The sequence below is a fragment of the Varanus komodoensis genome, unplaced genomic scaffold (assembly GCF_004798865.1).
Source record: "Varanus komodoensis strain SLA01 unplaced genomic scaffold, ASM479886v1 scaffold89, whole genome shotgun sequence".
Lineage (NCBI taxonomy): Eukaryota > Metazoa > Chordata > Lepidosauria > Squamata > Varanidae > Varanus > Varanus komodoensis.
Window position 1 is genome coordinate 1,629,464 of NW_025336587.1, and position 22,807 is coordinate 1,652,270.

Sequence of the window (22,807 nt, forward strand, 5' to 3'; positions counted from 1 at the left end):
TTGATGAGCAGATGCAGCCCTCCATTGGCTGCCCCTGCCATTGAACTGGGGTGCTTCCACACGCAAAGTAGCTGCTTCCTGACCCAGTGGGCACACTTTTTTTTGCTCAAATCAAGGTCTGCCTTAGTGTTTCTCAATGCAGTGCCACCTCTGCAGGTGTGGGACTACAGTTCACATGCAGCCTTGATCAGGCAAATCAAAGGGGAGAGAAGTCACCCTGCTGCCTTGCCTAAGTGAGCTGTTCCAAGATAGAACTTTCAAGTCCCTTAGTCTGCAGGACAGTCCAAAGCACACTGTCAAAGGGCCTTCCTTGTGTGCAGTAGCTGGGGAAGGACACAGCACTAGTTCATTGCTGCTAGTTTGGTGCTCCTTGGTCCTCCTTTAAGTGCCAAATGGTCAAGATGTATGGGGCATCATCCCCCTCTTGAGCAAAAAATGGTTAGGGAGAAAGGCCGAGGTTGGCAAGGGACAAGCAAACTCTTCCTGTATCTCTGCAAATGGCAGGCCAGCACCAAAAGAGGCTAGAATGATCCACCAATTTCTTTGGCAACAGGAGGCAAGAGTCCCTGTACATGCACATCCCTTTCACAGCCACTCCCACCAGAGGAGGAATTTCACATTTCCCCCTCTTTATTCTACACGAACACCCTTCCCAGCATTCTCTGTGTTCCAAGACTAGGAGGATCAACCAGTGCGAACCACTGGAGGGTTATGCTCAATCCAGACAAGATGGAGGTCCTGTTGGTTGGCGGTTCGGGCTTCGGAGGTGAATTGAACCTTGTCCTGAACGGGGTTGCACTCCCTCCTAGGGACAAGGTCCGCAGCTTAGGAGTGCTCCTCGACCCGGAGCTTTCACTCGAAGCTCAGGTGACAACAGCGGCGAGGAGCGCTTTCCTCCAGCTTCGGCTGATTCATCAGCTGCGCCCCTACCTGGAGTACGACTGCCTTGCAACAGTGACTCATGCGCTGGTGACTTCCCGTCTTGACTTCTGTAACGCGCTCTACGTGGGGCTACCCTTGAAGACGGTCCGGATACTTCATTTGGTTCAGAATAGAGCTGCCAGGCTGCTGACGGGGACGGGGCGTTATGTTCACATGACTCCAGTTCTCCGTCAGCTTCACTGGCTCCCCATTGAAGTCCGGGCCCAATTCAAGGTGTTGGTAATGACCTATAAAGCCCTAAACGGCTTGGGTCCTGGATACCTGAAGGAGCGCTTACATCCTTATATGCCCAGTCGCCCCCTGAGATCGGCGGGAGAGGCCCTTCTCCGGGAGCCCTCCGTGAGAGAAATTAGGAGGGTGGCTACTCAGAGGAGGGCTTTCTCAGCGGTGACGCCTAAGTTATGGAATGCGCTCCCCAGAGAGGTCCGCCTGGCGCCATCATTTGTTTTTCGGCGCCAGGCAAAGACCTTTTTATTTAAGCAACATTTTAAATGTTAATACCATTGAATTTTATCTGGCCAGGGCGGCTTATTTTATAATGTGTGTTTTAAATCATTATGATTATTTTATATGTATATTTTAACTTATTGGTTTTATTTATTGTTGTAAGCCGCCCCGAGGCTTCGGCGAATGGGGCGGCATAAAAATGTAAAAAAAAAAAAAAAAAAAGTGAGGGCCTAAAAAGAACACAGGAGAGCTGGCACACTGGCCTGCTGTCACCATCAGCTGGTAACGGCACTCTCCCACACCAGGTGTCGTCCAAGTGTGATTCCCGGAGGGCAGCGGCCCAGACAAGGCAGGACCTCTCTCCACTGAAAGCACTGCCAGGCTCAGCCAAGGAGACATTCCCAAACAGGCACATGAAAAAGCTGGGAAACCCTTTTGAGTATGTTAAAAGTGTGTTTTGAGCGTGTCATCCCTTAAAACTAAAAAAGTATGGTTGTTTCTCCTGGGCTGTCTTGTCTGCTCCAGGAGTGGTTAAAGGAATAGCTCTGCCTTTTCTGCCCATCAGCCGGCATTTGCTGCTGTCCCCACTATGGGGAAGCGGGGAGCTACAGCCCAACACATCTGAGTGCATCTTATGGAGAACTACCACAAAACACCCCCAAAATCTTATACAGTCATACAGTAAAAACATCTGAGAATAATTAGCCATTAGTATGTAACAGTCCAGACTCCCACCCCTGACCTGCCACCTCCCTCCACACATTCTTGCAGCTTCCAAATCTTGGCCACTGCTCACCACTCCCAGTATCTTGAGGTGCAGGAAGACAAAGCACCTTCAGGTGCTACAGTAGTGCTAACAAAATCCTTCATTTCATAAAACTAGCACCCTATTTGGGTTGTAGTGGACAGAGACACACACACAGCCCAATCTGTTCTGGGCCAGGAGCAAAATACTTTGCGAAACAGGAGCAAAATAGAAGTGTGGAGCAACAGCACCTGGTGACCCGTGAATTCCTTTGCTATCCCTTTCGCTACATTCCAGGTAGGTGGAAGTTTTAATCTTTTCCAAGCACAAAAATAGTCCCGGCACTTCATGTTGAGGCTAGAAAGAGATTAAAACCTCCCAAAGGGCAGTTGGAGAGGTTGGATAGAAAAACCAGCACAGTAAAAATAGCCCCTGCCCCAACACAAGCTAAATCGACTCAAAAGTCCTCTGTGTTCTAGGCCGGCAAGGCAACTCCAACTCCGGCCACTTCGACATCAGGCTCCTAGCACACACTAGAAAAAGGCTGTCTTCCCCCTGTCCCCACTTTAGTGTTCACGAGACAAAAAATAACGGAGCAGCTGATGCCGTGTCTAGCCTGATGCACGAGAGAGGGGGGACCACAGCAGAGTACAACCGGATCCGAGCCAGGCTGCACCTTTTATTTTCAGGAGAGTATCTGCACGGCCGACAGGAGATCTGGCTTCAGCACGCTTCCCATCTGTTCACCCCCTGAAGCTCTGACATCTGCCATGACATCAGCATCCCATACGAATGTCACAAGTGCAGATGGCACCTTGGGAAGGAAGGAAGGAAGGAAGGAAGGAAGGAAGGAAGGAAGGAAGGAAGGACGGAAGGAAGGACGGAAGGACGGACGGACGGAAGGACGGACGGAAGGAAGGAAGGACGGACGGACGGACGGACGGAAGGACAGAAAAAAAAATTGTATCTTTGGTCACAGATTCATGTAAGGAGCCTGAAAGACCCTTTCTAGATGTAACAGATAGAGGGCAATGCTATTCCCACCTCCCCAGTGATACTGAAGTAATGTCTTGTGAAGTCTGACTTTGTTGACAAATGCTGAACACACAAATGTATGCTGTGAGCAGCTTAGGAAGAAAAAAAGCCTACAAGCCTCAACATCCTTGAAAGTGAGGACATGTAAGACGGGCTTCCCCACTATTGTTTCCTCCCAGAGTTGGACTAAAATGCCCATTATCTTCAGCAGCATAGGCTACAATTCCACAGGGGAAGAAAAACCAAAAGTTGGGTGGATGCTTCACTATGTAGACAATTTCATGTGCTATTAAAAGAAGAAACCCCATGTGCAACTATTTACTTCTTCACAGCCGTCCAGCCATGTTCAGACGTCTGTAGGAGTTGCCAAAGCCCCCAAAACTGAAGTTTTTAAGATTCAGAGACATCTTTATAAGGGAATTAGAAACAGTTGTGCTGCTGCTGTTGGCATGTGATTAAGATTCAGGAGGTCTGGTCCTAGTCCCCATTCCGAAGTTCCTCCAGTGACTTGGACCATTTACAAATCTCAGCCTAACCTATCTCACAGGATTGTTTTTAACATAGTGAGGGGGATTACATAAGCCACCTTGGGTTCCTTGCAAACCAAGGGCAAGACTAGCTAAGGCTATCTGTCACAAGGGCTCTAGATGGCATCCGCTGTTGGACACAGTAAACTGGGGAACATCAGCAGGAAAGCACCGTTAGCTTCCCATCAGGGCATCCACTGGCAACTTGGGGAAGAGGATGCCAAAGCAGAGAGGTCTTGAGTGCGGCAATCAAATGGGAAGATGGACACGTACCAGGCCACATTCGTTGAAGGCCATGCTCTGGTCCATCAGCTTGTGGCCCCCAGGGCCCAGCAGCTCAAAGGGGAGCCAGTCGTTCTGCAGTGTCTCTCGTACAAACTGATAAAGCACTGACACAGGTTCCCGGGCGTAGAACGTCCCTGAAACAAGAAAGAGAAACAGCACCTGAGTCACCCCCTCTCTCGAATGCTTCGTGCAGGCTTAGAAACAGATGCAAATCTGCACTTTTTTGCACTGGCAAAACTTGGGAACCAAACAGACGTCTAGGTAAGAAAGCTCCGGAGGACAAATACAAGTGAACGACACTCAGACCTAGCAGCACTACAAAGATTTAAAATGAAGGGATTTAAAGCAGACTTCGAAGGAGACAAAGGGTAACTGGAGCCAAACAAACATCCTGGACTTCAAGAGAGCTAACTTTAACGAACACAGAAAAATGATAAGCAACACATGGCAAATGGAAAGGTGTCCAAGAGGGGTGGGAAATCTTGAAAAAGAAGCTTCTCAAAGCACAACTATGAACAACTCCATCAAGAAAAAAGTGTGGAAGACAGCAGAGGAAGCCACGTGGCTCCACAGAAGGTTAAGTGTCAGCCTGAAAGAAAAAAAGAACATGTACAGGAAGTGGAAGCAGGACCAGACCACGAAAGAAGAATATAAACAAATAGCAGGGAATTGCAGGACTTGCATCTGGAAGGCTGAAGCAGAGAATGAACTAAGAATAGCAAGCAAGGGATGCGAAGCACAACAAGAAAGCCTTCTTCAGATACATCCAGAACAAAAGACATGAGGAAGAGGAGGGTGTCTAGCTACTTAAAGTGGATGGCAGAGTGACAACAGATGACAAAGAAAAGGCAGAGGCGCTCAATCCCTACTTCGCTTCCGTCTTCTCCCACAGGGAAATCTGCAATCAAGAGGAAGTTCCAGCTGGAAGTGAGATATGGCAGCTCAAGATGGACAGGAAAATGGTCAAGGAATACCTAGGTGGAATAAACACTTTCAAATTTCCAGGGCCCAATGCACATCATTCCAGCGTCACAGAAGAGCTAGCGGAGGAACTCTCAGAACCACTGGCTATTATCTTCGATAAATCTTGGAAAACAGAAGAAGTGCCAGGTGACTGAGGAAGGGCTAATATTGTCCCTGTCTTCAAATATAGACCAGTTAGTCTGACATAAATCCCTGGAAAAATTCTGGAGCAAATTCTTTAAAAATCTACCTGCAAGCATCTTGAAGAAAATGCAGTGATTAATACAAGCCAGCATGGATTTATCAAACAGAAATCCTGTCAGACTAATTTAAACTAATTTAGTCAAAAAATAGGAAACCTCCCAAATGGACAAAGGGAACACTATGGACAGAATCTACCTAGCTTTTACCAAAGCTTTTGACATAGTGCCACACGACATTCTGATAGGCAAACTAGCAAAAACTGGACTAAATGGAAAACCTCATAGGTGGATCCAGAATTGGCTGCTAAATCGGACACAAAGACACCTTCAATCAATGACACCTTCTCAAATTGGATGGAGGCAACGGGTGGGGTGCCACAGCGTTCAGTCCTGGGCCCAGTGCTCTTCAACATATTTATTAATGATTTAGAAGAGGAAGTACAAGGAAAGAGAATCAGATTTGCAGATGATACAAAACTGGGAGGAATAGCAAACACCCTAGAAATCGGAATGAAGATCCAGGGCGATCTTGATAAACTTGAACACTGGGCTGAAACCAACAGAATGAGAGTCAATAGGGACAAATGCCAAGACCTTTATCTAGGAAAGAGAAACCAAAGGCATCGATACAAGATGGGGAATACGTGGCTCAACAGAACATGAACAAGAAAAAGATCTTGGAGCAATTGTGGACAACAGGCTAAACATGAGCCAAAAATGCAATGCAGCTGCCAAAGGGACAAATGCCATTTTGGGATACATCAACAGAAGTATTACTTCCAAATCATGAGAACTAGTAGTTCCGCTCTACTCCTCACTAGTCAGACCTCACCTGGAATACTGTGTCCAGTTCTGGGCACCAAGGTTTAAGAAAGATGCAGAAAAATTAGGGTTCAGAGGAGGGTGACAAAAATGATGCAGGGTTTGGAAACACTGCCTGTGAGGAGAGACTGAGGGAACTGGGCATGTTCAGCCTTGAGAAGAGAAGACAGAGAGGGGACATGATATCTCACCAGAAGTCCTCCAAAGGCTATCACAAAAAGGAAGGTCAAGTTCTCTTCTTGCTGATGCCAGAGCATAGGACATGGAATAATCAATTTAAGCTGTGTCAACCCAGATTCAGGCTGGATAGCAGGAAAAGCTTCCTCACTGTTTGAGCAATACAACAGTGGAACCAGCTGCCTAGAGAGGTGGTGCGCTAGAGACATTCAAAATGCCATCTGAGTGGGATGGTATAACATGATGTCCTGCATCAGCAGGGGGTGGGACTCAATGGCCTTCATGGCCCCTTCCAACTCTACTATTCTATGATTCAGATTGAAACTGAAATTTTGTGGAAAATAAAGCCTTCACCTGGCACTGGAAACAGAAGAAGATAAGTGGTGGGTGAGCCTTCCTGGGAATTTCTTTCTACAGCTGGGGTGCCACAACAGAAAAGGCCCTGTTAGCAGCAAAGCAGCACTGGGGATGATGTGCCGCATAGCTATATATGAGAGTGCAACTTTGCTTTGGACCAAGGCCCCTACCCTTAGCACCCGTCCCTTTAACTTTAGTCATGGCAGCATGGCAGGGACCACCAGAAAGGCCATGGGATGGGCTGCATGGAGCCTGTAAGTTTTCCAGCCAAAATTCAGGGACTTCGAAAGATAAGAGGTGGCAGCACCCTCTGCCTAAACCCTGAGAACTGTCACCGCTCAGTATACAGAAACAGAGCGAGTCAGAAGGGTCATCTAGTCTGACCCCCGGCTCCAGCCACTCCACTCACGACATGCCCACCATGTGCATGTCCAGCCTATCCTTGGACACCCGCACCGATGGGGCCTCCACCACCTCCCATGGAAGCCCATTCCACACCCTCGGGGTCCCGACTGTCAGGAAGTGCTTCCTGGCATCCAACTTGAACCTTGGTTCCCTGAGCTTGGCTCTGTTGGAGCGCATCCTGCCTTCCTCTGCAGGGGAGAACAGGTCTCTGCCCGTCTCCATGTGACACCCCCTCACATACCTGTAGGTTGCCAACAGTTCCCCTCTGAGTCTCCTCTCCTCCGGGCTGAAGAGACCCATTTCCCTCAGTCTCGCCTCATACGGCTTCCCCTGCTAACCGGCCACCAACCTTGTGGCCCTACGCTGCACTGACTCCAACCTGGCTAAATCCTTCCTGTAATGAGGGGCCCAAAACTGAGCACAATACTCCAGTTGCGGGCGCACCAGAGTCGTGTAGAGTGTCTGTAACACCTCTCTCAATCTAGAAGCCACACTTCTGGCTATGCAACCAAGGGTGGCGTTCGCCCTCCTGACCACCACATCACACGGCTGGCTCATGTTTAGCCTGCAGTCAACCAGCACCCCGAGGTCCCTTTCACAAGTGCTGCTTCTCCATCCACTTGTCCCCTAACCTGTACTTATGGCACCCATTCCTATGCCCCAAGCGCAAGACCTTGCACTTATCCACATTGAACGCCATCCTGTTGTCTCCTGCACACTTCCATAGTCTGTCCAGATCCTTTTGGATCTGGAGTACCTGCTCCTCAGTTGTGGCCACTGCTCCAGTTTGAGTGTCGTCTGTGAATATGATCAGCAGACTGTTCACCCCTTCTTCCATGTCATTAATCAAAAGATTAAACAGGATCGGCCCCAGGACAGAGCCCTGGAGGACCCCGCTTGTCACTGGCCGCCATCCCGACGATTCCCCACTAATGGTTACCCTCTGCTTTCAGTCAGTCAACCTTGCCCTAATCCACCGGACAGTGCTTTGGTGTATCCCAAAACTCCTCAGTTTCTCAACAGTATACCATGGAGCACTTTGTCAAAGGCCTTGCTGAAATCCAGGTAAACCACATCCAGGTAAACCACATCCCTCTGTCTAGCCACCTCGAAACCTTGCCGTAGAATCCCACAAGGTTTGTCTGGCAGGACCTGTTTTTTGCGGAAGCCGTGTTGTGTGGCCGCCAGCTGCCCTTCCCTGTCTAGCATCACTAGATCTCTTGCTATTATGAGCCTTTCCATTGTCTTTCCTACATGGATGTGAGGCTAACATAATTCGTGTCCCTTTTTGAAAATTGGGACCACTGACACCACCCTCCAGTCCTCTGGAACTTCACCCGTTCTCCACGAGGCCTCAAACATGGAGGCCAGCGGGCATGAGAGAACCCCTGCCAACTCTCTAAATACTCTCGGGTGTAACCCATCAGAGTCCGGAGCCTTTGTAACATCCGGTGTCCTGAGGAGCCCCTCAACTTCTCGGGGGGTGACTCTAATCTGTGCCCCTAGGTCCCCGGCCTCATCTAATCTCCTATGCGGATCTCCCTCGTCCTGCTTTGGGGAGAACACAGAGGCAAAATAGTCATTTAGCATCTGTCCCTGTTCCCTCATATCAGTCACTGGATCCCCTTTCTCCTTATTTAGTGGTCCCACCACTTGTCTCCCCTTCCACTTCCTATTTACATGCTGAAAGAAGCCCTTTTTGTTGCTCTTGATATTCTTGGCAAGTCTCAGCTCATAATCAGCCTTAGCCTTGCAAAGAATCCTTCTGCAATGCGCCTCCTCCTCCCAGTATACCCTTTGGTCTATTTGCCCCAGTACCCATTTCCTACGGAGGTTCCCCTTTCGTCTAATCCCTCTAACCACCTCCTTTCGCATCCATGGCGGCCTCTCCTCCGCCTCCCCACCTTACTGACTAGAGGTATCGTCAAGGCTTGTGCCTCCAAAACCTCCCTTTTGAGTGCCATCCACCCCTCCTCAACTCGCTTGCCTCCCAGTAACCTATCCCAGGAGACTTTCCCCAGTCTGGCCTTCAATGGCCAAAGGTGGCCCTCTTGAAGTCCCAGCTTCTGGTGCTCGACCTGCTGCGCGTCCCCAGTCCCCTGATCTCAAAGCAAAGGATGGAGTGATCACTCACATCCAGAGCTCTCCTAATCTATTTCATCTATCAGCTCCTCCCTATTGGTCAAGACCAAGTCAAGGATGTTTCCCCCCCTCGTCGCCTCTCGGACCCTCTGTGTGAAAAACCCTCCCTCTATAGCCTCCAGGAAGCGACATGACCTGGCTGTCACCGCCGAGTGTGTCTCCCAACCAATATCCAGGAGATTGAAATCTCCCATAATTACTGTGTCCCTCCCACAAGATATCCTTAGAATCTGGTCTGTCAGGACATCATCCAGGGTCTCAAGCTGACCTGGAGGGCAATAATATATAAACACAAGCTGGACTTAATCTGGCTCAGTTGAGGGCATCTTCCTATGTTTCTATTTAAACTGGCGCTATATTCAGAACCATGAGAACTAGAATCTTATCTTTAGAAAAAGGTAACGGGCCATATCTCAGTAGATTGGCCCCTGCTTTGTCTTCAGAAGGTTCGACTCACTGGCATTTCAGTACAACTGGAAAAAAGCCCTGATCTGAAACCCTGGGGAGATGCTACCAAGCCTTGCCCATACTGAGCTGGTCAGGACCAATTATCTGGCGCTTGTTGCAGTCAAGTGTTGTGGAATCAGCTCCAGCCCAGACTGGAAGCAGGTGAGACATCCAGCAGAGCCTCCACTCACCTTGCAGGATGTACCCATCAGGAAAGCGGACACGCAGCAAGGTGTAGCTGTACTTCCTCTGCTCACGCTGCTCTTCCCTCTCCCGCATAGCTTTGGTCCTCAGCATGGAGGCCTTTTCCACAGCTTCTGTCCTTCAGAGGAGAAAAAGAAAGAAGAGGGGCAGAAATGGATTAGAGCTCTTTTCTGGAACCTCGGGGTTTTGAATGGAACTTCTCAGACTACTGTGAACTCCCAAACTCAGCATTTTTTTTATTTAAAAAGTGGCTGATCTATATACTGCAGCCAAATGATGCAACCCAGTCACACACTGACTACGCCATGAACATTTCTTGCTAATGACAGCAAGGCCTACAGGGCAGTGAATCTTGGCAAAATGTGGAGAAGAAAACAGAATGCGCCAGCAAGAAAGGAACAAGACAAGAAACTGCTCGCCTTTTGTAAATGGGGCAGGACCCTTCTCCTTTAGATTCCAGTCCTTGTGGTTCTGAGTGGGCCTGGGATCTCCCAACAAGGGTTCTGCCACTGAACCAGACCGTGACAGTCCAGGTCACCCGCTGTTGTTAGCACAGACTGGCCACAGAGGCTCTTTCAGGTTTCAGGAAAGATTCCTTCCTTGCTTCACCCAGAGATGCTGCCAGAAATGAACCCCAGGGCCTTCTGATGTTAAAAGAGATAAAATCCTCATGCCCATGGGCTTTGGAGAGCCGGGACCTTGTACAGCTCCGGCGAGTAACTTCCGACCCCTCAGATGGATCAGTTTACAACTGCCATCATCCTCTACCGCTGGCTCACGCTGATGGGATTGGTAGGCAGGAACACGTGCCATGCCCCAAGCTGCCCATTTCCACAACAGAGAAACTTGGGATGCAAGAAAGGTCAGCTTGCCACACACGCACCGGAGCCTCTGCTCCCGTTTCAGCTCCTCCGCAGTGAGGCTGAAGAAGTCGCTGGGCAGTTCGAAATGGGAGGCCTGTGGGGATGGCTTGAAAATGCGGAGCTGGCGGTCCAGCTGGGCCCTCAGCGGCTCGCCGCTCAGCAGCTTCTCTCGGTGCTCCTTCAGCTCGCCCAGGTTCTCCAAGGCTTCCTCCTTCAGCATGTAAAAGTCCTCGGTGGAACCGTCTGGTGGCAGACAAAAGGCAAGGAAGACGCTGAGCGCGCTGCTCCCCCTCTGCAGGCCTGCTCACCTGCAGTGCCACAGGCTCAAGGCTGGCTGCCAGCATCCATCCGACCGTCAACTGCGGGCTTCCCCCAGAGATTTTGGGGGGGGGTCACTGGGGATGTGGTCAGTTTGGAAGTACCAGCTCTCCTCGTGACTCTCCCCATGGCAGCCAGATTGACCCACATCAAGAAACTCATCCCAGCAGTTGGCACCAGGAGCCGGTCCTTTGCAAAGCAACTGGCTATTAATTGCCCATTCAGTCGTGAGCCGCCCCCTACCTGAATTTATCTTTTCCTCCCCAGCTCTCAGCTCAGAAGGAAAAGAGAAGCCTGGAGGGGGTGGCGGGTTAGCCAGACCTGTGAGCAGGCTACTAATAAGGTAACTGCAAGCCCTGGTTCCCATATGCCTTTTGGGGGTAGCGGGACAGAGAGAGACAGAGGAAGAGGCTTTGCACTCGGGTTGCAGACTTGGCAAGATGGCATTCCCCCCACATGGTCCGTACAGAGCAGAGGGGGAGGTGAGACTTCATCCTGCCTGCTTAGAACTGTCTGGGGTGTCCAAGATGTGGGGGCCCTCCTGGTTTATTGCTTGGCTGCTCCACAAAGCCATACCTTGTCCTGGAACACTCAGGGTGGCCTTTTCAAACCCAATGGCCTGGAAAAACTTGTGTGTGCCCTCCAGGCAGTGGATCCTTTCCTAGAAGGAAACCAGAATGTGCAATTCAGCTCCAGCATTCCTACAAGCGTATCAGTGGATGGGACTTTGAGCTGGCATCTATGGCTGTCCCTGGATCCATTCCAGCTTCAGCCACTGCATTCCTGCCCTCTGAAGGGTGCGTAACACAAACTGACAATTGCAAAGGAGAGCAATTGATCTAGCCATCTCTGAGGTGGAGCAAAGCACAGAATGGACTGCACCCCTTTGGCCTGCAGGGCCCTTCATGTGTGTGATCCTGGTACGTTTCCTCACACGTGTGTGTAATTAAACTCCATGCAAGAAAAAAGCCAGCATATCCCCCACAACTTTATTCAAAACTCTTACCTTGCCTGCATAGCCACTGCAGAAGTCTGAAGAGGTACCATACATTCTCCTGCCTGAGGGCTGGGACCCTGCATCCCCCCACCCCGTATTTGCTGCCCCCTGGACACACCGAAGCCACAGCTTCTGCCACAACTAGATGTGTTAAAAACACACACAAATTCTCTCTTCATAAACCAAGCCTCAGAAGCACAGGTTTTGCTACCTCTGAATATCTCTGTCCCCAGCAACTGATGGTATGTGGTGACAGACTATTGTAAAGTTGGAGGTTCTGTTCCTCAAGCAATAGGTTGTACTGTTTTAAAACTTCCACAGTGTTATCTTATCCCATCACCAGCCCCGCATATCTTGTGGGACTGCAAATTCCAGCACCCTGATCCCTTGAGCATACTGGCCGAGGTTTGATGGGTACCTCAGTTCAACACAACCTGGAGAGATGCACAGTTGAGGAGTGATGCTTTTAAAGGAAAGTTGGACAGGTGTACTTAAACTCCCCTACTCTGCACACTGACACACAATGCTCCCTCTGAAACAGAACTTGCCTGGAACACTTTATTCTGAATCTTGATCTTCCGGTACTTCTCTTCCTCTGGGTGCAGATGGATGTTATCGAGGTACCTGGGGAGGGAAAACAACACCATCACCCCGAGCCCTGGATTCTCCTGTGTGGCTTTGGCTGCATCCAAGAAGACTGCAAGGAGGGCTGAGCAACTGGGGGCTCTCTGTTTTGGCCTACATCTCCCATCAGCCGCAGCCAGACAAGCGTCTTGGGCAGGATGATAGGAGCTGAAGGCCAAACATTGTGCGGGCCACAGGTTGCCCACCTGGGTGGTGAAATGGGTTGAACTTGCAAGATGCTGGCAATGCTTGGGAAATGACTGGAACCAACCAGACTGTGCAGATGTCAGCAATTTTAGAATATGTGCGGATTACCCAAGAGCACCTTCTCACTCGCTGACCCGCCCAGTCGCAGGCCTCCAGCGCAGAGCCTTTGGTGCTGCGAACTCTCAGCCTGTTGCTCTCAGCCAGCGGCCCAACTGTTTCATTTTTGGCAGCAGCTGAGGACAGCCTGGATGAAACAAGCCCTCCCCACATTTTATTAGCGTTAATTTGATTTTAATCATTTTAACTATCTGGATTCATCTTTTCTCCCTTCTTTATTGCCCACTGCTTCAGAATTTTACAGGATGTAAAGCTGTATAAACATTAACTATAGTAAAGTATTTTTAATTTCCTGACTGTTTTGAGCTGAGAAAAGCAGTTTCAGTATTATGTATCCAACCTATGCCTTCTTATCTGGGAGCTGTGCAAATATCCCCATATTTCAATTGCTTTGTATATGTTGGGTAGGGTGCTATATAAATAGGGACCATTATACAATATATGTGTGGGTTGTTACTTGTATAGCGCTCTGAGGAACAGGTTTCTTCTACCTCTTTGAATTAATCTCTGATAGAACCCAGCTTGGAAAATACAGTGGTACCTTGGCTCACAAACTTAATCCATTCCAGGACTCTAGTCATGACTCAAATTGGTTGTGAGCCCAATCAAATTTCCTCATAAGGTTCAATGTAAATAAGGCTAATCCGTTTTGTAACTGTTTTTTAATCACAAGAATTTGAAGCAAAGTGACAAAGAACAACAAAGATCGTGGCCATCTCCCCCACACCCCCAGCACGAGCGCGATTGCACCTGTGTTCCCTGCAAAAGTGCAACCACGATTGCAGCCAGACGGATGTGATCACGGGCGCACTCAGGTGGGGGAGACAGGCGCAATTGTGGGAGCGCTGGGGCGGGGGGGAGATGGGCATGATCACAGGTGTGCTGGGGGGAGATGGGCACGATCATCACCCAATATGGGGTTCGCAACCTGAGGCAAAATTTTCCTGAAATTTGTTTGCAACCCGATTTGGTCGTGAACTGAGGCGTTCGTGAGCCGAGGTGCCACTGTATGAACTAATCAAGTCAACATTTCACATGTCTTCACACACACCTATTAAGGAATAAGCCTCATTTAATACAGTGAGACTTCCTTTCGCACGAACTAACATAAAGATTGCACTGGCATTTGAACTGAAAAATCTTTCATTCCTGGTTAGCATGATTTCTGGATGGAGCTGCAGTCCAAAACGTAAGGAAAGCAACCAAGTGGGAAAAGGCTGGGGTGGAGCAAAGGTGCTAAAAGTGCTTGCTGTTTTGTTGAGCAGCGAATTATCTGATGGGCACAGAAGTAGCGATATTGCAGGTCAAGGGGCACCTCCAGCTCTCTCACAAAACAGCTCCCTGGGATTCATAAAAGCACTCACAAAGCTGGTCCCAGAACATTTATTTCCCAGAATTGAGATAGGCCTCTGTGAGCCAAAAAGCAAAGCTCCTCTTCTGAGGTCAAGCAAATACAGAGCTAGAGGGCAGCTTCTTTCGGTTTTGGATAACTGTAACAACAGAAACTCAGGAGAGGGGCAGGGCCTGCCTGGCACCAGGAAAGGTCCACGCAGGCACAACAGGTGCCATATTGGGTACCCCAGAATTGTGATGTTCAGTTTACTTTTCTTGGAAGAAATGCACGAGTGTATGGCAGGGCATCTCCAGCCTGTAAGGACCCACGGGCACCTCTGGGAATTCGAGGGACAGCTGTGGGCACCGCCAAAAGTGCCTGATGGCTGGATGGTCCCATTGGTGCCCACCTGTTGCCTTCATGGACGTTAGGCAGCCTCCTGTTCAGGGAACACTTGTTCCACTGGACCCCACGAGGTCTCTTCAAGAGACGGTTGCCTGATTAAGCTCACTGCTGGTAGCAGAAGGCAGACCATGCTTCCCACAGTGGCGTCTCTTGGGGAGGAGAATATTACACACATAATCTTACACTGGAACAGTCCTTCACAGTCACATACACACATGCTTTTATATCATCCACTGTGTTGGGGAAATTAGCAAAGGTCAGGGTCAGGGAGAACCTACTTCGCTATGGTCTCCACGCCGAGTTTGACCTTGTCGTGGTCCCTGTTGAAGGTGTGGATTTCCATGATGGATGCAGCCACGGGGTCTTTGGCAGCGAGCTGAGGAAACAGGAGCCACCTCCCCGTGAGACAAGACCAGCAGTCGTGGCAGAGCCCTCTCCAGCCTCTTCTGGATGGGGGTCTGTACCGAGGATGGGGGTCTGCGGCTGGGTGGGATACGCACCGCAAGAATGGCTGTCCTGAGTTGTGCCTCCCTTTTGTCTTTGCGGACGGCCACCCCGGTTAAGGGACACGTGAAGTAGACTCCTGAGACAGACAGCGTGGATGGGTCTTCTTCAACGGACAAGGAGTTCTGGGGAAGAGCAAGTTTCAGACAGACATTCCACTTGGGAAAGCAACGACACATTCCTGCCTCGTGAGCCTCCTGCACTCTTGTGTTAAAAAACGGGGGCCTCCCACCCACCCTGACAGCCACGGGATGTCTGCCATTCTCCCTGAACCAACTCTTCTCCGGGGGAGAAAAAGAAAGATGGAACAGGAAGGAGAAATCAGGGTGTGTGGGAACATATGAGCACCAGGACAATGTTGTGCCAAATCCCAGAGGACAGCATGAGTAAGGGGTGTGAAACTTCAGACATGGGTTCCAAACAACCCTCCAGGGTTCAGGACAGCCACACCCCATTCCCCTGATCCTACCCCCCCCCCCCCCCCGCAGCTGCCAGACATTTGGGGGTTTCCTGAGTTTGTGCAGCCACACCCCGCTCCATTCTAAAAAGCCCCAATGCTCCCAGGGGCTCTGGGACTGTAATAAGCTAAAATATGCTGGAAACTGGGGACCTTTTAGTCCCGCCCCCCACTTCAGCCCTAGGCCCTGCACATCCAGAAAGTGCCCAGAGAGTTTCTCCAAAACTGAACTGGGCCCTGGTTTAAGCAGCCATCTTTAGACCTCCGTGTGAGCAGAATGTCCTCGTGTCAGCATAGCTGCACATACTGTGGGAGACAATTTGCCCTTCCAGACCATGTGAGCTCTTCTAGGCTGGTTTCGAGCCAAGATGGGCCTTCTGTGTCCTTTGCTCTTTGGAGGTGCCAGGAGCTGAACCCTAACCTCGTGTGGGCAAAGCAGGGGCTCTGTCATTAAGCTACGGCCCCCGCACTTCCCTGAAGTGGAGTGCCAGTGCCCCAGTGCCAGAGGGATGCCGAGTCACCCTCACGTGGCTTCTTGAGTTGGCCCACGGTGTCCCGTGAACCCACCCAGGGATTCATTCATCAGCCGGCCTTCCCTGACACCTGCCACAGCCACTCAGCTGCCTGCAGCTGCTCCCCTGGCCCTGTTCATCCCCACTGCTTCTCGGCGCCTTCCTACCTTCTGATCCACACATGCTGCTTTATCACTTGTGGCTGCTTCAGCCAGAAGCTCCCTTTTCACTAAAAAGACAAAGAAAGACTGTTGTATGGCAAAGCAACCTATGCGAGGGGCAGCTGGGGAAAGCAGGACTGATGAGCTGTTCCTATTAGAGGCACTGAACATCTTGCTTCCCAAAAGCCAAATTCACATTCTGGAGAAGATCTCAGAGCAATGAGTGGGGCTGAAGGCAAACAGTGTCGGGCCAAAAAAAAGAGAGAGAGAGACCCAAAACAGCAGCAGGTTGTAGGTTAAAGCTCTCATGGGCTGGAATTTAAGCTTTGGGCATTTCAACCTTTTAAAAGGAAGGAGAAACTGCACACAAGCCCAGAAACTACCTTATGGGGTCAAGAAAAGGATGTGGGCTTCTGAGAAATCCCAGGTTCCCCACCCAGGCATTTCAAAACCCTCTTCTTCACAGCACAGAGTTGATCCTGCTTTGCCTAATCCATGAGAGCAGGGAGCAAAACAGAAAACGGGGGTGTTTCTGTGCAGGTTCCTCTGCCATCCCTCTGATTCCTTGGAGCTCATTTTGTAGGGAGTTTTCCAGCCCTGAGGCCTAGTAATGTGGGATCTTGGGGGCTTCTTAAAATTCAGGAATGGTCGTGTTATTACTAGAAAGCAGAGTTCACTCCCAACCCCAGGACCGCACATCATGCTTTTCTGAGCTTCTGTGGAAGCGTGACAGGAATACAGAGCTGCCTTGGAATCTAGGGTTGGAGGCTGCGCTAGAAAGATTTTAGAAGAAAAGCCAGGCGAGAGGTGAGGCCTCCTGGCAAGCTCAGGCTCCTCATCCAACTCAGAGGCAGATGTTTCTGGTTTCACCCTCCAGAAGCGCCTGCCAGCGGAGGCAATGGTCTGGAATGTGGGGAACCGAAGACCCAAACATCTGGAGACTGACCTGCTGCTCACTCCCAGCCCAACGCGCGACGCCCCCACCTCTTACCCTGATTCCGGATGGCATCCTGCGATGACGGGGGGCGTGGCTTGGCCTTCTGCTCTAGCCGGGCCAGGGCTGCGGCAGCCGCCATCTGGGCCTCATTGGTCGGCCCTTGGCGGGGCTTGGGAGGGTCGGCTTTGGGCTTCTCTTTGGGAGCTCGTTCTCTGCTTTGGTGGTGGTGGGGAGAGAGGAAGAGAGAAGCCTGAGGGGAGGGACATGACAAAGAAAACGCGTGCTGGGGAGGCCTGTGGCCAGGGCTGTTGCCTCCAGCGCGTGCCCCTACACTGTCATTCCCCCACCCTGGCATCACAGGGCAACGTCACTGGCCACCTGCCCAGGCCCAACTCCCAGGATGGGACCCCACTGCCACTCCCCAGACCCTGCATCCCCTCCCTGCTGGCACTAGCCGGCCAGGCAAGCCAGCAGCAACTAAGAGCAACACCCGTGGCCACCACCTCCAATCACTCTCCCTGCTCCACGTGGGCAGCAGTGCAGGTGAGGCCAGAGGGGCTCAGCCACATGGGCAGGAGGCACGGGACTGCTCTGGAAGGAGGGGCTCTTGCCAAAGGCCCCACCCTGCAAGCCCTGGTTTCAACAGTGGTGCCAGATGCTTGCTGCATCCCCAAGGAGCACTTTCTTCTTGATGCTTAGAATGGATATAGCAGGAGCTGTACAAGAGACCAGAAAAGAGTCAGGAGGATGCCTGTACATTTCACAGGCAGCATGAAGGAATGAGGTCCTAGTCCTCATGATTCAAAGTAGGAACAGAGGAAGCTGCCTGGTACTAAGGATCCATTCCAGGTTCATAACTCCCATTGGCATCAACAAGCAAGGGGGCTGACATCAACAGAGGATACCAAGTTGCCCTACTGCAGCTTTAAACCAAGGAGGGCAAAAGAGGGTACACACAAACCCTAATGGAGACACTCCCTGCTCTGTGTGGGGCTTGCATGTGTGTATGTGCTTGCAGTTACGCAGAAGATTCCTTGGCAGGCCCAGGGTTATAATTTGCAGTCTCCCGAGTCCCTTGCTCACCCAACCCTGTTTGGACAGGGTCCTACCCAGCTAGAGTGCGAGAGCCTCCTTGAACTGGAAGGCTGAATCCAGTTTCAGAGCAACTCCTGGAAGCAGCTCCCCAGAACATGCAGAATTGCGTGTGTGCTGCGTATGACAGTAAAAGGGATAGGTCCCAAATACCCCTGAAGTGCCAGCATACATTCTGTCACAACTGCATTTACTCTGTGGAATTTACACAGAAGTAGGCCTACCACATTCATCTCTCATGACATCGTTGGGTCTCAACTCCTTCACGCTGTCCCCCAATTTCAGCCTTTTCCTGCTTTCTACACAATTTCTACACACAAATTGTTGTGTTCTGGAACACAACAATTATCACCAAGATCTTTGGATTTTGCCACCGGGATGTCTTCAGAGACATTCTCAGTGGCCACATGCAGTGGTAGGAAAAGCCGAAAGGAAAGAGGTGGGGCAAAATATGCCCACAGATGCCCCATAAGCCATGTAGGTTAAAGCTGTGATTGATGCCATTCAACTAACTAAACCTTAGGATTTTGGTCTCTGAGGATGGAGGAAAGAACCGTAAACCCTGGGAAGCTATGTAGGAGTTGCTGTGGAGAGAAATGGCAGGCAGCCCACCCTGCTACAGAATAACAAACCTGTTCATAAGGAGTGAGGAATTCCAGCAACACAGAGAAAGGACCCCAGCAGCAAATACAGAAACTGGGTTACTAAGGGTGGCACATGAACTGCTGAGAAGGAACTTCAAGGAGAGTGGGGATGGCATTTAGCTCCCAACAAAACCAGAGGGAGTAAAGAGAAGGCAATGCAAAATGCCCCCCCCCCCACCCCCCCCCCCCCACCGTGTCACAACACCCCCAGTCAGCATCACAAAGAGGCTGAAGATGATTTATTAAATGGCAGCCATCCCCAGCCTGGGGTCCTTTAGATATCTTGGACTACAAACTCCCATTATCCCCAGCCCAGGGAGCTTGCAGTCTAAGACATCTAGAAGGTCCCAGGTTGGGGATGGCTCCCCTAAAGTTAAAAAGTCTGACCAAAACTGTTTCTCCTAAGGCACTGGTAGTAACAAGCTGTAATCCACATCAAGAAAGCAGCTTTAAAGTTTTGGCTTCAACCCTTTTAACTCTGGCCCCACCCACCATTGGAACGAACAAGGCCTACGAGAGTGTCACCAAAAGGGAACTTGGCCCCCAGGTTGAAAGAGGGCCCCCGTCCCTGTTTTGTTACCATTTGAGAGATTCTGATCCTGCCTTTCAGGAAATGCCGCTCTCGCCGGCCAGCTTCCGCCACTAACATACAATCACAACAAACACACGCACTTAGGGACTGCTTTCGCCTGATCTCAGTTTAATTGTCTTTCCCTGACTTTTGTCCTATTTTAGTCTTCAGCCATTTTTAGGTCCCCTTTCCGGGAGCTCAGAGGCTTGGCTGTAAGCTCTTAAGGCGTGACTCAAGGCATCAAACAGATCTGTTGTTAATAGAAGTGGCAGGCTTGAGCAAAGATGCTCTTGACCAAGAAGGCCAAGGAAATGCCCACAGGCCAAAGTGGCATCAGACTTGAGAGTGTGACCCATACTCTCTACTGGTGAACAGCTGAAGTTCTCTGAGTGGTCCACAAATGTTAAAACCATCAAGTACAACACCATAATATATAAATGTTTAAAACCACACTATACAGTGGAAAAAAAACCCAAACTTAAACCAAGAAGAAGCTCAATAATATAGGAACAGGTTTAAAACAAAGTAAGCTGAAGACTAAAGTGAAGCTCTTTGGAAAATGTAAGATGGGCCTCTCTGGGGAGCTCATTGTACAATTGAGCTGCCAAAACAGAGGAGAACCTCTTCTTTATCAAGAAATCACACACCTTGCTTTTATTCATGGGGAATCCTGCAGAAGTATCACTTAACTCTGTCTTAAACTTGGTGTGGGCATCTAACATCTAAGACTATAGATCAGTGAAGATCTGTGACTCACAATTGTTTAACAACAGCAGGAATAAAATGATACCCCTCTCACAGTCAATGATACCACTGAAGTCTGAATTCACCAAGAGAGTACAGTGGTACCTCGGCTCACGAATGCCTCAGTTCACAACCACATCAAGTTGTGAACAAAAATTTCATAAAAATTTTGACTCAGGTCACGAACTCCGCATTGGGTGGCGGCTGCGATCATGCTGGGGGCCAGGGAGGAGGGAGATGGCTGAGACTGCATCCATCTTTCCTGCATGAGCGTGCCTGTGATTGTGCCCTCTTTCCTATGGGAGCTCATCCATGATCTTGGCCATCTCCCCCCACCACACACGATCACACCCATCTCCCCCATGCCCAAGCGCACCCACGTTCACACTTGTCTCTTCCCCCGCAGTGTGCCGGGATGATGGGCATGTGCAGGAATGACGGGTGAGATCATGGTCGTGCTGGGGGGACAAGGAGATGGGCCATGATCTTTATTTTTCTTTGTCACTTTGCTTCTTCACTTTTTCTGAATAAAAAAAAAAATAGTTACAGAACGGATTAACCTATTTACATTGAAACTTATGGGGAAATTGGACTTGGTTCACGACCAATTTGGGTCACGACCAGAATCCTGGAATGGATTAAGTCCGTGAGCCAAGGTACCACTGTACTTGTGTATGTGGAAGGACTGCCACCCCTGTTCAGTTCTGGCACTCAAAACAAAATTCCAGGCTCAGGATTATTTGATTGTGAGGTTAGCCCTTCTGCACAGGACAGTGGATCCAGGATTCTTGTAAAACCACAAATTATTGGATTCAGCCCGCACAACATGCAACGCGACTTGCTTGCAAGAGCCATCCAGAATTACCTGTCATGCAACTACTCTATGAGCAGTAGGCCTTTCTGATCTCCTCCTAGAGCTTTAAAGAAACTAGGCCATATTGGTAATGCAGCTGCAGCATTACAGGGTGAAAAGCTTTCTTCTACTTGTCAAGAACTGCATTGCTCCATAAGGTTCAAATGAGCAACACAATGCACCAGCTAAGCACAGATCAACTGGGTTAACTGGAACAGATGGAAAAAACAGCCATACCAGAAGTTTAACATATAATCAACTATGCTCCGTTGACTCTCTGCTGCCTACCTGATCACAACTTTTGCCCCCTGCTAAAATTAGGAATGCTGTGCACTGAGTGAGACTTTGGGTTTCAGTCTTGTCAACACTGACTGGCAGCAATGGCTCACCAGGTTTCAGACAAGAGTTTGCCTGGCCCAAGCTAGCAAAGCCAGCAAACAAGCCTGTAAAAAAGGTACTTCATTATCCTAAAGAGTCTTTCCCCTAAAAGTAAAGAATGGTTACACTCCTCATAATAGGGCCCACAGGACAGACTTAAAGGGGCATCTTCTTCTCATTGGTAGAAACTGTCTCTTAGTCCACCTGCCTTATGGTCAACACTAGATGCAAAGCGGACCAAGAGTGATGCAGTGCTTAGACTGTTAGGGCCGAAGCTCAGGAAATCTGGTTTCTAGTTCCTACTAAGCCATGAAGATCATCAAGTGAGCCTGACCTACCTCACAAGGCTATTGTGAAGATAAATGGAAACACCTCCAACAGGTGACTTTGGGCTGGTCCCCTGACTTAAGAGTCTACCTTAACTCTTAGGACTGTTGTGAGGATAAATTGGGAAAAAGGAGCATGACAACTAGGTAAGGTGTCTTGTGTTCTTTACAAGAGGAAAATAGGCAAAAGATGTAAACGCAATAAGAACAAACGAAATAAGGAAACAGATAAAAAAGAGCGGATCAAAATAAATAACGAGGTCAAGCTATCACAAAGAAATAAATAAAGGCCGAGGATATGTGAACGGCGCGTCGCCCTGCCATACCCCGCAGATGTTTGGGGCTACAACTCGCATCCCTACCACCCTCCGGCCCCTACAAGGTTGTCTGGGGCTGATGGGAGCTGTAGTCCCTCACGACCGCCAGCGGGGTTCTCCCCCACCAGGAGGCCTCCTCAGCCAATACGGCCCTCAGCTGTGGAGAGGGGCGGTTACCTGGGCGACTCCTGGAGCTTCTGGCCCGGCCCGGCCGTCTTGAACTGGAGGTCGGCCTTGAGGTCTTGAAAGAATTTCTTCATGATGGCGGGCGGGGAGGGGGACCCGGGCCGGGGGGGGGGGGTCACAGAGACCAGCGCAGGACAAAAGGAAAACAATCCCCGCGGCCCGCCCCTTCCCTTCCCTTCCGGCGCAGCCGTCGCGAAAACAGGCGGCGGAAATGAGGGACAAAGAGGAAGACGGATTCCGGTATGCGCAAACACCATCTTGGTTGAGGGAAAAGCCAGCGTGCCTTGGCGCAGGCGCAGAGTCTCGCGCCGCGCGAAGGGCCGGTACGCTGCGCTGTACCGCAGCCGCTAGAGCTTCCAGAGCGTCGCACTACAACTCCCAGAATCCTCCAGTGCTCCCCGTTTCTGCAATTTGGGTGACAATGTCGGACTGCCCCTGCTTAGCGTGATGAGAATTGCTACTCTATTTTATTACCTTTATATTCTTCCTGCTTTCTTCCTGGGAAGAGCCCGACTTGGCTTTCATAGCTCCATTTTATCCTCTCAACGACAACCCTGTGA

At 50.1% G+C, this 22,807-nt stretch overlaps 1 protein-coding gene across 5 annotated transcripts in view; it reads right to left on the reverse strand.

Annotated features, from left to right (window-relative positions):
• Positions 1–22,388, reverse strand: part of UBXN6 (UBX domain protein 6) — a 29,196-nt gene extending 6,808 nt beyond the window's left edge. Inside the window, exons 1-11 of one of the 5 annotated variants that reach the window (XM_044417533.1) lie at positions 22,239–22,384; positions 17,191–17,348; positions 16,206–16,267; positions 15,066–15,194; positions 14,844–14,941; positions 12,428–12,503; positions 11,459–11,543; positions 10,585–10,807; positions 9,689–9,819; positions 3,970–4,115; positions 2,794–2,948 (exon numbers count right to left, since the gene is read on the reverse strand). In XM_044417533.1, the coding sequence (XP_044273468.1) occupies positions 2,820–2,948; positions 3,970–4,115; positions 9,689–9,819; positions 10,585–10,807; positions 11,459–11,543; positions 12,428–12,503; positions 14,844–14,941; positions 15,066–15,194; positions 16,206–16,267; positions 17,191–17,348; positions 22,239–22,321 (1,320 nt within the window). In that variant the 5' untranslated portion in view covers positions 22,322–22,384 and the 3' untranslated portion in view covers positions 2,794–2,819. Of the gene's footprint in view, positions 1–2,793; positions 2,949–3,969; positions 4,116–9,688; positions 9,820–10,584; positions 10,808–11,458; positions 11,544–12,427; positions 12,504–14,843; positions 14,942–15,065; positions 15,195–16,205; positions 16,268–17,190; positions 17,352–22,238 lie in introns of those variants that run through there. The other 4 variants (XM_044417531.1, XM_044417532.1, XM_044417530.1 and 1 more) reach the window with 4 other exon arrangements.
• Between the last annotated feature and the right edge of the window lie 419 nt (positions 22,389–22,807).